The 14,540-nt window shown below is 40.3% G+C and overlaps 1 protein-coding gene across 10 annotated transcripts in view; it reads left to right on the top strand.

The window, feature by feature from the left end:
* The first annotated feature begins 11,419 nt into the window (after positions 1 to 11,419).
* CDIN1 (CDAN1 interacting nuclease 1) overlaps positions 11,420 to 14,540 on the top strand; it is a 188,012-nt gene continuing 184,891 nt past the window's right edge. For all 10 annotated transcript variants that reach the window (XR_012159482.2, XM_073348878.1, XM_073348877.1 and 7 more), the window contains exon 1: positions 11,420 to 11,674. Coding sequence is in view for 9 of the 10 variants with exons in the window: in XM_073348878.1 (XP_073204979.1) it covers positions 11,574 to 11,674 (101 nt within the window). In the remaining variant the exon portion in view is untranslated. The remainder of the gene's footprint in view (positions 11,675 to 14,540) is intronic.

Raw genomic sequence — 14,540 nt, 5'->3', positions numbered from 1 at the left:
CAGGGGAATGATTCAAAGATCTTGGGGACTGGGATGCACCTCTTGTTAATCTGCAAGATGAAGTCCTAGTTAACGTAAGGCAGCTTACCTAACTCTGTAAGAGTCTATACTAAAATGTAGCTCCCACCGATGTAACTGCCCATTACATCAACTTAATAACTTCACCTCCACGAGAGTCGAAGCACATAGGTCAATGTAGTTAGATTGACGCGGTAGAAGCATAGACACTGCATTGCTTACATTGACTGTTGCTGCCTTTCAGAAGCTGTCCCACAATGCCCCACACTGACAGTTAAATTAGTGCAAGTGTTTCTGGTGAGGATGCACTCCAATGACACAAGGACTGTACTGTGGGCATGCAAAAGCGATTTAATTACTGTGATGGCTATACATCAATGTAACTTAGATTAACTTAATTTTGTAGTGTAGACTTGCCTGAAGACAGGGCGGGCATAGCCCACAGGTAAGTGTTTGAGTATCTGAAAGGCTAGTGGTGTTAGAGAGCTGACAACCAGCCAAGCATAGGCAAGACTCTCTCATGCTAGAGGGAGGGGAGTAACAGGTGGCTCACAGTTCTGGGCACTCTGAGAAGCGTCACAATGACTGTTTCATAAACCATAATAAATGTAAACCAGAAAGATTAAGGCCAAAATTGTCAGAAGTGTCCACTAATTTGGGGTATGCAATATGAGATTCCTAGGGCTTGATTTTTTTCACTTGATATGTTCAAACCACAGTGCCCATCAACTTCAGTTGCATTGTGAGTGCTCAGCATTTCTGTAAATCAAGTTCCCAGGTGTCTTAATGTGGGGTTTCAGAAAGTGAGGAAAACAAAGTGAAAATTTTGATTCAAGTGACTTGCCCAGCACCACACAGCAGCAGAGGCATGCATAATTTCCAGTTCTCCAGAGCAGCATTCAATTGCTTTAAACACGAGACCATCCTTTTTCTCCCTGCAGTTTCCTGCCTCATTCACTATAAACGTTCTAACTTCTGAAACAACTGTGGCAGGGGTCCTACAGAGAACAATCCCAATGCATTCCCTGTGCAGGAATCCTTCAGAAAAAATTGTATGTGATCATGAAAGTAAAGAGTTTATCATAAATACATACACATAGAGGGGCCAAATTAACATTGTGCAGACAGCCCTTCTGGAATCTTCTCACTTTTTAGGTACTTGATTTTGCAACTGTAAAGATATTTTATTTTAAAGGTTTTGCATATAATTGTCTGTGTTTATAAAATGAAAACTGAAAAAAAAAATCCATCACAGACCTGTGCCACTTGAGCTAACTGAATAACTGGCATAAGTAGTAGGAGAGCAGCCACTCAAGAGAAATGAGACATACATTCGATGAAAGTATTTGCTGACCGCAGATATATGTTGAGACTCAGAAATTCTGAGTTCAATACCAGGTTCTGTAAGTGCTCTCTTCTGGTTACATACCCCCATGACCTGCCCTCTTTGGGTTCTGTCCTTCCTGCTCCTGTTCCCGCATAGCCTGAACACCCCAGTCTTTCCACACATCTCCTCTCCTGCTCTTTACTCCTCAACATTCAAATCAGGCTTATTCCTCGTTCTCCACTCTGCCTAGGGAGAGCATTTCCCGTACAGGAGAAACAGTCTCCCTTTTCCAGTTCTGGTGCCACAGTGGCCCTCTGGAGCAGGAAAGAGCAATTGCATGAAAAGGTTTGCTCGGCCCCAGACTAGAGCATGCTCAATGATCCCAAGGTGAGTGGGTGGGTGGGTGGAACATGCTCAGTGTGGTTGGCACAGAGCATTATGGAAGTGAAGCATGTTGATTACAGACAGGATGTTCAGATAATTTTGTTGCCAACCTCTAACTTCTACTGAGCAAATACAAATGAAGATTTTCAGTAGTTTATAATTTTTTCATGTCAGTGTGCATTTTCATGGGAGCAGCAGAAGGCAACACTGATCCCAGAGCTACCCTTATGCCAAATTTCAAGCCCATACTCCAAAGCATGGATATGCTAGAACTTCTCAACAAACAAGGTTGTAACATTTTTTTTAATATGGGCAAAACAATGGTTTCTCCCCAAACCTTGTGCTCATAAATAGCAGAAACATTTGTATTTGTGTTTTCCAAAAAATTCAGCCTGAAGCAGACACTAGGAATGGAAAATTCCAGCCTGAACAGTTAAAATTTGGCAAATATATATAAATATATAATAAGGGTCTTATAATAGTAAGTGTTAGGCAAGAAAGTAAAACAGAAATAGCAGTTTTTGAAATATTTACATGCTAGTCTCCGTCCAATACCTACTTGTCAAGTACACACATTCTAAAATAAAAAACCCACCACATCTGTCATGAGCTAGTAGCCTTGCTGGAATCAGACAAAATGGCTCATGTCCCGGTCTTAGGGCCTGATCCATACCTGCTACTGAAGAGGAGGAAAGGAAGGCACAAAGATGCCTTGGGACACTCTGCCAGGCATATCTTCCTTCAGGCACTCTAATCTGTGCGAGCTACCAAACAATCCCCAAGGCCATTTCAGCAGCAAGGAAAGCCTTGGACTCTTCCAGCTGCAAGAGGGTTGTCACTATGGGAGCTCTGCTCCAGCTGAGGATGCCCCTACACACTACATAGGGGAAATCCTCCAGGGACCATATCCAATAGATTCAGAGCTGCTTTACACATGTAAAGCAGCCATAGTGCAGTCCACAGCCAATAATTGTCTCTTAAGGGCAGTAGAAAGAACAGTGATCAGTCATATCTTACCAGATTCTAAATAATAATTTTTTCAAAATTCTTATACTGTTGTATACTTGTTACGTAAAATACAGGTACGCACATCTGTAATAAGAGTCTGATCCAAAGCTTACTGAAGTCACTGAAAGACTGTCCTCTGATTTTAATGGGCTTTGGATCAGGCCCTAAATGCATAAGTAAGGTTTTAAATATGTTGCATAAATGCATATATAATGTTTAAATAATTTATTTTGAAAGCAAAAAAATATATATTTAAGGAGTGTAGCTCACTTGAGGATGGAGGTATAGCTCAGTGGTTTGAGCATTGGCCTGCTAAACCCAGGGTTGTCAGTTCAATCCTTGAGGGGGCCATGTAGGGATCTAGGGCAAAAATTGGGGATTGGCCCTGCTTTAAGCAGGGGGTTAGACTAGATGACCTCCTGAGGTCTCTTCCAACCCTGATAGTGTATGATAATGGATATGTTAATTTGCATCAACAATTTCTGCTAGTGTGAATAACTATCTTGAACATTTAGAAGAAAAAAGAACAATGAATGCCTCTCTGAGTTGACATTCTACTACATATAATTGTTCCATCATTGGCAAGTTCTTCTTATTGTTGTGATATCAAGCAATCATCAGAATACTTTTAAGAAAAAAAATAATAGAAATGTACAGTGAACTATCAGTGTGAGAATTGGCAAAATAGTCAATATTTAACAGTGATGTATGGCTCAGTTGTTATGATTTCCTCTTTAAATTATTTTATCTCCTGCCCCCCTTTTAAAAAAAAACCCACAAATTGAACATATCATTGTGGTATGTTCCACGATATAATTACTTTCACTAAGATCATTAGAACATATGGATGTAAATTAAATGATAAATTGAGGGTGCTTCTTGTTTATGAGGTAATAACTATATCCTGTGAAGGCATAACAGATATAGTTATTACTAAGTTATCTGGAAGCATGCTCTAGTTTTTCTATGGTACTGGAGTGTCTAATGAGAGTAAATATATTTCAGACATGGGCCAAAAAAGAAGCCTTTTTTTAAATTAAACAGGAACAAAAGCTGAAATAGTTCGAAACAACATATATGAACAGATGGGTGGAAAAAAGAGGATGAGATAACTATGTTTGCTGTGGGCATTAGGGAATACTAGTAGCCACATTATTGTGATAGTTGCAAATGAACTTCTATTTTAAGCCTCATTTTGTCTCCCACTTTAAAATCTGTAAAGGAAGGAATATCTAACTCAGGGTAGGCAACCTATGGCATGCGTGCCAAAGGCAGCAGGTGAGCTGATTTTTAGTGGCACTCATACTTCCCGGGTCCTGGCCACCGGTCCGGGGGGCTCTGCATTTTAATTTAATTTTAAATGAAGCTTCTGAAATATTTTAAAAACCTTGTTTACTTTACATACAACAATAGTTTAGTTATATATTATAGACTTCTAGAAAGAGACCTTCTAAAAATATTAAAAGGTATAAATGGCACGCAAAACCTTAAATTAGAGTGAATAAATGAAGACTCAGCACACCACTTCTGAAAGGTTGCCGATCCCTGTAACTCAATTGATAATCTGTTCTTTGATCAAGGTAGAATTTTTCTACCTAATTTGAAGTAAATTGGACAATGGGTAGTTGAATGATGACACCCTAAAAATACAGGTGTTGACCAGAACTGGAAAAGATGTCTACCTTTTAAAACCATTTTGTAGCAAAAACTCCAGAAAGAATGAGACAGATAAAACTTAGTTACATTAGTTATAACTGATCTAGTGCTCAGGAACAAACTTACTTGATTAAACTTTAATTTTAAAAGCCATTTAGATATTAAATAGTGACATCAGATTGCCTTGTCAGCTCCAAAGACTTTAAACTAGGTGGTCAAATGACTGATGAAGGCTTGTCAACGAAAAAAAAAGTTTTTTTCCTTCCTCTGATTAAAATTAATCAGACAAGCTGTTTGGGCTCCGAAGAGCATCATCCAACTTGAAAGGCCATACTCTCAGAAAAAGAAAGGATTGAGGGTTCACACAACCTGGTGGAGTTGGGCAGGTGACAAAGAGTGCCTGAAGCCTATCTGAGGAAGGAGTCAGAACAGGCCCCCTAATGGTCACCTGGGAGCTGATGCACATAAATAGGGGTTTGCCAGGATATGTGAATCTCCTGAGCTCTACAGGAATGGGGCTTTTTTCCTGTGTATTTCAGTCTATCCACAGATGTTCTTGTTAAACCCTGGATTTGAGCTGGAAATGGCCCACCTTGATTATCATACACATTGTAAGGAGAGTGATCACTTTAGATAAACTATTGCCAGCAGGAGAGTGGGGTGGGGGGAGGTATTTTTTCATGCTTTGTGTGTATAAAAGATCTTCTACACTTTCCACAGTATACATCCAATGAAGTGAGCTGTAGCTCATGAAAGCTTATGCTCAAATAAATTGGTTAGTCTCTAAGGTGCCACAAGTACTCCTAGTCTATCCATAGGAGAGGAGAGGTGAAATGCCCCCATATCTGCTGTTCTGCTCCTTTCTGATCCCATTGCTTTTCTCATTACTCCAGCCCTGCACATTTCCTAAGATCCTTCAGGAAGGGGATTTCCTCTATTACACACCACCTAACATTCTCATGATGGGCTCCCCAGACCAGTACTTTAGGAGTGAAAGGGATTCTGCTCCTCCAGACACGCAGGAAGTCACAAATAGGGAAAAAAATCCCCTTTCCTCAGCCTACTCCCATTAAAAAAAAAATCTGTTTAGAACCATGACATTAGGACTATTTAAAAAAAAGTTTCCCAGATAAAAACTTGTACTTAGCTGGAGTCAACGTTACAAGTACAGAATTTTGGTTTATATATGACCTTTCAGGAAGGTGAGTTTTACCCTACAAAGGGAATATGGACTATTTTTTAAAAGAGGTTTTAAACCCAACTTTCAAGACAGGGACAAATATATTACACTGAAACTTGTGTTCATGTTATATTTCATATTATAAAGAAACATATATTGGTATGTTTGTTATGACACATATGAACGCAGTGTAATCTGGGCCTCTTTTCTTCTTTACCCACCTGCATATGTGACATATTATTTTATCATCTACCCAAACAAATAAAAAGAAAGGATGGTAGAATTTATGCCAGTTGTATCTGATTTTATGACCGTTTCATTAATAACATAATCTTTATCCTCTTCTTGAAGTTCAAAGGATTTGATCTATGGATGTATGGATCAAATGCATCAGAAAGGATATATACACTTATGCCTTCAGCATAGTAGACAGTTGAAAATTAGTTTCTAATATGTCCTGTATGTTGTCTACCAAAGATACCACATACCATTCCCATTTCCATTCAAAACAAAGGGGGTGTTAAATTCCTTTTGTGGAAAGTGATGAACTGCAGTTTTAATTATGGTCTGTGGCCCAGGGATACAAGTTAGGGCCATACATTATACTCAATCCACTGCAGATCTCCCACTGATAACAATGGATAGTTTGTCCTGAGATCAAGGGTAGGATTAAGGCTCTTATTTAGTAACTAAACTTTTAGTTGGTAGAATTACTGTTGCAGTTAGCATTACTCAATGGGAAAAAATTATGCAGGGGACTATTTCTGGAAGAACTACCTCTGTTTCTGCTGTTGTTTCCTTGGCTATTTGCACATGTAATTGCAATAATTATCCATGTAAATTGGGTGTGCAAGGACACGTACATTTTGCATGCAGAATTGTCCCATTTATGTTTTTAGCAATTCAGGCCCTGGCTTCAAAGTTAACATGTCATTTAGATAAATGGGGGGATTTCACATCTCTCAAAGCTGTTGCTTCACTCAGAGACCATACTACACTGGTTGATGTTTGTTAGATTTTCTTAATGACCATAAGAGCCAGAAAGTTTTTTTTATTATTATTTTTAAATAAAATCTGGAATTTCACAGAATCACAGTATGTTATGAGGACCTAATAAATAATAAGCCCAGTCTGGTCTGTGGACTGGCAATCTAACATCCCTGTTCTAATCTATCCCATTTTTGTGATTTGTAAGATGAAGTAACATTTGTTAAAAAAAATTCAAGAACATTTAGTACTGAACCTGGGAAATGTACACAGATAAATCTACAAGTTACAGAATGTAACATTACAATTTAAAAATCACTTTCAATGGAAATTATCCTACAAAGAAGACAGCAAGACTTTTTTTTTAAGAGCATAATTTATTTGTTTATAAAGAAGTAGCAGTGAGGAAGGAGCAGGTAATTATTATAAAACTTCCATTTCCAGAAGAAGTGGTACAGGTAATTCTAATCTTTGGCAAGAAAGGGGAAAATGAGCCTTTCTGGAGCCTAGGAAAATTACACCCTCATGGGGCTTAAAATGGATATCATACTGAAAAGGGTTTTCCCCAGCATGTTGTAATATTAAAGAAAGAAGATATTACTTTTCAGAGCTAAAGAAAATAAAATCTTTTTATATTTAATATGATTATTTCTGCTTTAAGGAAAGATCTTGTATCATTTTTGTGTATTTGGTCTCTGAGGAAGGGGATGTATACTTATAGTGGAGGCACAAGAGACAAAAAGAGAGAAAGAGAATGCGTGTATGATTCCCATTCTTTTCAGTGCTACAATTTCTGTTGCTACTAAGAGAATGTAGGGGGGAAAATGACCACAAAGTGGTATTTAGTTCAGTAAGAAACAAACTCCAGCTGGGAACTTGTGATCAATCCGTCTGTATTCAAATGTGTTTCCTTCATTACTCTTACTAAGTTTCCAGGAACAGTAAGATCAATGTTTATTCTAAGTTTTGCCCACCACAAATTTCATTTTTTAAATCTAGAAACCATACCCTGGATTTTATAAAATAAACATGGCAAAAGCCACCTACTTAAGGATTATATATAGATATACATACTTCCTTTTGTTCTAAGCTCTTAGAGATGCTATATAGACATAAATACATACATATACAAATACATATATGCAAACACATTTTATGGAGGCCTCAGTAGCAAATCCATAATTAAGACTGTGTTGGTCATAAAAAAGGATCAAAATCCCTGCTTCATGTCTTAACTGAAATTAGCCTCCAAATTTTTAAAACAATAATTTTGAATAGAACTACTGAATTTTCTTTGTAATATTTTTGTAGAATAGTTAGTAACGTTTGCAGAGAAATTATTTAAATTATGCTCTCTTTTAGACATTTCACCTTATTTTTCTCTCATTTCTTTGGGTTTCTTCAGGTAAACAAGCACAGTACTTAAACTCTAACCTTCAGACACAGATGCTGATCTCAGACACAAGCCACCTTTAAAATAGGGATCTTTCTCAATTTCTATCAAATGTATCTGTGACATCTCTGTATTGAAGTGTCCTGGACAGCTCACACTTTATGGAGATTGGGGTATATGCTGGTGTCCTGGTACTGACCAATGTTTTAAAAAACATCAAAACAAGCCTTTTTTAAAAAAGCCACATTGTAACAAAAATCAGTGTATTTTTGATTGGAATCCTCAGTCCACATTTTAAAAATAGAATTGAACAGACAATATGTCATTACAAATGCAAACAAATCGCTGGCACGGCTGCCTTTAATCATAACGCTATTTTATTATTTTTATTATATTTAGGTTTTCATCCTACAAGGACATATGTCTGCATAGAAGTTGACTCACATGGCTAATCCCATTGAACTCAATGAGGTTACTTGCATCAGTAAGTTACACACGTAACTAGCCTTTGTAGCATCAGGGCCTAATTCATATTTTAAAAATTGGAAGTAAATCATCAATCCTGCATTTTGCCTCACATGGGTAGAGCCTCATTGGTTTCAAGAACTTCTGCACGGGTTCTTTCACGAGGACTGCCTGTACGGAACAACTTGAAGAAGTGGATACTATATTATTATTTTTTCATTTACAAATTTAACTTACTTTTTCTGTTCCAAAAGTAATCAGTGGACAAATAGAATCTTGCTAGTATGGGGCCAAGTTCTCCACTTCTATGGAAAAAGAAAAGTTAAAGATCTACTGTTAAGTTAAAATGTGTATGTAAATGTGTAAATACAAACTGTTTGCTCTCTTTCTTACTTTAGATCATTAAACTTGTTTTTTAAAAAATAGTTGACTTTCCACCAATAATGCTGTTTGTTCCTTCTCTCAGCAAAGACTGTGAAAAATAGACTGATTTATTTCATGTTTATTTCTAGCCAGTTTCACTTTTTGTTTCTCAACCACTATGTGAAATGTACCAGATTGGTTGCAATTTCTGCATGGGAATTTTGAGGTAAAAACGAATCACTGTTTTCACTGAAACTTAAAAATATGTTTTTGTTTACTTAGGCCACGGGAAGACTTTTGGGTGCAAACACAGCCCCACTGAAGTTAAGGGGACTCTGTGCAGACGCACCAGAGTACCCTGCCCACAGTTAACTGTGGGACTGGAGTGTTAATTACTTCCTTTCCTTCAAACATTTCAGCACATATCCTGTTGTTGCCTAAAAGCGAAAACTTATCACAAGTTTTGAAATCTTTGGTGTTTTTCTTAAAGCCCCATCTCTTACAACCCCTGTGAGAATATCAGCTTTCTTTTCTCTTATAAGCAAATTTCTAGCTCTCATGGTAGCAAAAAACTTGAAAATGTGATCCATAAAGGCATGAGCATAGTTTGGGAGTGGGGGTATTCCCCGGCAAACTGCAAGGCTTGGGCAGGTGCAGAATTTGCTGCCCCCGTGTGCAGCCCTGTTGGTCTGACTTGAGCTGCTCCTCCACCCCCAATATAGAAGTCAAACTACACCAATGTTTAAAGGCTCAAAACCAGGAGGCAAACACAAAGATCTCAAATATTATTTTTTTAATCTCTCATGATTTCTAAGTCAGTTTCAAAGATATTTGTGGATTGACTCACTATATCTAAAAACATGATATTGGCACTGCGACTTTATAGATGTACTTAACTTTACAAAATGCAAGTAGTCCCATTGGCTTAGCATATGTAACATGAAGTACATGTATAATTTTTTGCAGTTAAGGCCTCAAGTTTATATTGTTATTCTGGGTGTTGGTGAAGCTGGTGGGCATAATGGATGCCTTCCATTCAGGCTACATGAGGGAACAATTAAATGCCCCTTTGTTTAGCAATATCTGAAACAATACGAGCCACCACCTAAAACACTGGCCATATGTAAAGCCATTCAGGAATCTGAATTATGTGGACAGAATGTAAAGGCAGGGACAAGGGATTGATAGCAGGGGTGTATGTGAGAGAGAAGGGGCAGAAACACCACAGAAACAGAGAAGGCGTAAAGTAGCCCCAGAAAGCTATGGAGCATGACTCGCCCGAAGAAAAAGCTGAGAGAGAGCTTTTGATAAAGTGCTGGCTTTTTAAAGAGGACTGGAACTGTAAGCAAAGAAGCTATCTTATATTTGGTTTCTACTGTGTTCACGGAACCAAGGCTTTGTAAATAAACAAGAGTGCATCAAAGAAATCCCTGACTCCATCATCTTTTCTCCTCCTCACCAAAACAACCCATAAGAGCCTGTAAACTGTCTAAGAGGGATCAAGAAGGGGGTAACAACATACAATTATTTATTAAAAAGGAGCTCCTATCATCCAGGTATTTCTAGACAATTTTTAAATACACAGCACTAAAATAAAATCCATAATAGGAATACTTTTCTTAAAATTATGTTTTATAAAATCCTATTTTAATGTTTATTTAGAGGTTAAATTATTGCTAGGTACACTAACCTTACTGTACTGAGTTTGCAATTCCAAAAGTACACTGTATGAGAGGAAGATGCTAGCTAGAAACAAACATGACATTGACCAGTATATTTATTCTGTTGAAACTGACAGAACCAAATAAACAAACAGTGACAATAGTGAAAAGTAATTTAGTTTAAAAATACTACAAAAGTTGAAGCAAGGGACTGGAGTGGCACATCAGTGTCTTATTGAAGGCAGAAAAGGCGAAAGGACTAAGGGAGAGGGGGATTAAAGGTAACAGAGTGGGTCAGGAGGCCTGACCTCCCAGTAACAGTTTTAGGATCCATAGATCTCTGGGCATACTCACACAGGGTGCCAACTCTTGTCCTTCCCAAACCTTGCCCCCCTGTATCCCTCAATGGCTACACAGCTTGTATGAGGCCTTTACTCACACTCTTGGCACTGTGAGCCACTTCCTGGTCCGTGCAAAGATGCAGGGCAGGGAAGGAAGCGAGTCACGGGACAAGTACCCCCATTTTTTTTTTATTCCTCTCAAGGGATGCTTTTCCCCCCGGCCCTCCCCAAACTGGTCCTTCCGGAGGCTGCACTTCCACCTCCCATGGCAGGGGCAAAGAACAGCACTACGGTATGCAACCAGTAAGGGCAGCAACCACAGAGTAACCGCTCCACTTAGCTGGGGCGGCGGGGGGGCAGGCACAGCTCTCCACTCCCTTTGCACCAGCGGCCGGAAAGGAGGCGCACCGTGGGACTAGAGTAGCCAGATGGCCGCAGCAACCGACTACCTGCTCAGGCATAGCCAGAGCCTGCCCACCGCGCGGAAGAGCCTGCGGCGTGGCGCAGCCCCGCCCTCAAGCGTTAACTCCTCCCAACCGCCGCCGCCGCTCGTTCTCCCCCCACCTCCTTATTCCTCAAGGGCGGGGCGGCAGGAGCCGGTAACTGCCGCGCATGGGCGCTGGGCTTTTTCAACGCTGGGCGCTCGCGCGGGGTGTCAGAGCCTTGCTGCGGCTGCAGCGCCATTCTCCTCTCTCCCCATCCCCTAGGATTAGAGCGGGCGCGCCCCCCTCCTCCCTTCTGGCTGCTGCAGCCCTGCGTTGTATGACTGGGAGGTTCCTGAGTGCGAGGCATGAAGCTGAGTAAAGCCCAGTATGATGAAATAGCCCAGTTCCTGGGGCACGTGCAGCCCACCAGACAGAGCCTGAGGAAGCTGAAGGAGAGATTCCCTAGGTAAGTCTGTCTCCACTCCACAGCCCTGGACTGCCACCCTGTGCCAGTGCAGCCCCCACTCCTCTGGGCTTATGGGGTGGCCTGCAATCTCCATGCGTGGATTATAGGAGCTAGATCTTGTTTCTAAGGGCAGCCCTGCATGGTGGTTTTCTGCGTGGTACAAAATTCTACATGGTTCAAAATCACACACACGCACACCCCATCGTGCAGCATACAGTCATCTAGGGGGTAATGTCTGCCTTGTGTGAGCTGATGGGGGAACAAAATAAAGGATGCCCCCCAAATAAGAGGCCTCTGTTACCCTATGTGAACCCCCAAACTCCAGATGGATCCAATTGCCTGAGTGAGCCATCATTGCCTTGATCCCTGACTTAGGGGGAATTGAGGCAGAATCCTACTTGGGATGCTATTTCCCTTCCCTTCTAGTACAGGGACAGGAATGGCCAGCAGACCCTGCTGTAACTTTTCTCTACACATCATGCCACTGTTGGGTTGGTTGAAGGCCCAGTCAAGGATCACCTGCTTAGATGAGCATTAACCAATCTCACCTTCTGATATTGCTGCAGTTAAGATCACCAACACAGTCAGGTAAATACCTACTTGGATAAAACTGAAGAGCATGGATGATACGAGTTGGGCCTCATTTCTTGCATTTACTTTCTGTTAGCTATGATAGAGGTCATGTTTGTTAACGTTCAGGAGGCTGCAAAGCTCATCTCCTTTCTCAGGCTTTTGGGAAGGGGGTTGATGATATGAGGTGATAGTGACAGCCATGTGGGATTTACTTATGCTTTCTGGATATTTAGGACTATATTCTCAGTGCTTTATGTAGGCATAACGTTTGTTTGGGGGGGGTGGTTTACAATTTGCTGTTTTTGTGAAGATGGTACCTGTTGTGGAGAGCTTCTCCTGTCGGCGAGGGTACTCCATCTCCCTGAGAGGTGGCAGCTATATGGACAGGAGAAGTCCTCCCATTGACACCACACTATCTAAACTGGGGAATAGGTCAGTATAACTACGTCACTATGGGATGGGGATTTTAGACACACCTGAGCAATGTAGTTATACTGACATAAGTTCCTAGTGTAGACCAAGCCTTAGTGTTGGTGAATTACTCCAAAGTAATGATCTTTCCCTGGCCTAAATGTATTTCTCTGCAGAAAATAAATTGTGCAACGCCAACTTCTCTGAACCTCTCTACCAATATGCTTCAACACTGAGCTGGATGGACTACCTCTATGAGTAAGAGGGTAGTTCAGCCTCCCTTCTCATTCTCTCATTAACCTCTGCTGAGGTAGCAAGTAAAAATGCACATTGGGTTGCATTTTTTTGTGACGATGACAGCTGTCTACTGGGATTTATTAATCACCAAGCTGGAAGTTGGGAAAATCATTCAACTGAAAATTCCATGAGAGGACTTTCAAATATCTGGCTTCCATTTCAGTTACAAAGCAAGATCCCACCTCCCTCCCAAATTTAATATTTAAAAATAAATGAAAATAGTTTTTCAGCATTTGAGACCCCCGAAGTAGCTGCAGGCTTTTGTAGATATTGGAGTCCACTTAGCCCACTAGGTCTGGTCTACATTAAAACGTTAGCTTGGCTTAAGTATGTCACTCAGGGGTTGTGAAAAATGTCATGCCCTGTGTGATGTAATTAAGTCAAATTAAGCCCCTGGTATAGACATGGCTAAATTGATGAAAAAATTCTGTTGCTGTTGTGTCTGCACTACAGCAGCGCCACTACAGCTGTGCCGCTATAGCATTCTAGTGCTGACATACCCCTTGTAGAGTTAGCTGTAGAATGAGGGAATGTCTACACTTAAAACGCTACAGCGGCACAGCTGTAGCTGCACCACTGTAGCACTTTACTGTGGACACAGATTACAGCAATGGGAGGGATTCTCCTGTCACTGTAGTGAATCCACATCCCCGAGAGGAAGTAGCTAGGCTGATGGAAGAATTCTTCCATTGACTTAGTACTGTCTACACTGGAGGTTAGGCTGGCATAGCTATGTCTCTCAGGGGTGTGGATATTTCACACCTCTGAAAGAAGTAGCTATGCTGATGTAAAGTTTCAGTGTACACCAGCCCTCAACCTTCAACAAGCTTTCCCTTTCATCTATTTACAAAACCCTGGATCATCCCAGACCTGGTCTGTGCACACAACTTGCACCAATTTAATTAAATCAGTTTAACATCACACCTTTAGGTAAACTGATGCAATTTGGATTGTGGACTGTCTAATCTGTTATGAATGTTCATACACAAAATTGCACTGGTTTAACATGTTGATTTAACATCACACAGACTTTCAAACACATTCAGGAACTTTCTGTTCACCTCCCCACATATCATTTACCAGGTACTTTGATCCTACAAATCTATATATGTGCAATGGGGGTGTCATGAGTTGCATACTACAGAACTACAGCATGGGGGGAGAGGGATAGCTCAGTGGTTTGAGTGTTGGCCTGCTAAACCCACGGTTGTGAGTTCAATCCTTAAGGGGGGCATTTAGGGATCTGGGGCAAAAATTGAGGGATTGGTCCTGCTTTGAGCAGGGGGTTGGACTAGATGACCTTCTGAGGTCCCTTCCAATCCTGATATTCTATGAACTGATAAGTCTTTTCTATCTGTAAAAGACAATGATTACTACAAGTAGTACTACTTCTAGTAAAACGATGCAGTTAACTTTTATGTTTAAATTGCCAATTACACTCCATTTTGTTAGAGTGGAGGGTGCAGTGCTGCCGTTCCATAGACTATGTCCTTAATTCAAAAATCCAACAAGCCAAGGTAATCGCCAATAAAAAAAATCACCCCTTAACCTTTTCTTGATTAAGAAAAATAAATTGAGCTCCTTG

This window comes from Lepidochelys kempii, chromosome 6, assembly GCF_965140285.1.
Source record: "Lepidochelys kempii isolate rLepKem1 chromosome 6, rLepKem1.hap1, whole genome shotgun sequence".
Taxonomy (NCBI): Eukaryota; Metazoa; Chordata; order Testudines; family Cheloniidae; genus Lepidochelys; species Lepidochelys kempii.
Note: the sequence above shows the minus strand (reverse complement) of the source record. Positions and strands in the feature narration are given on the sequence as shown.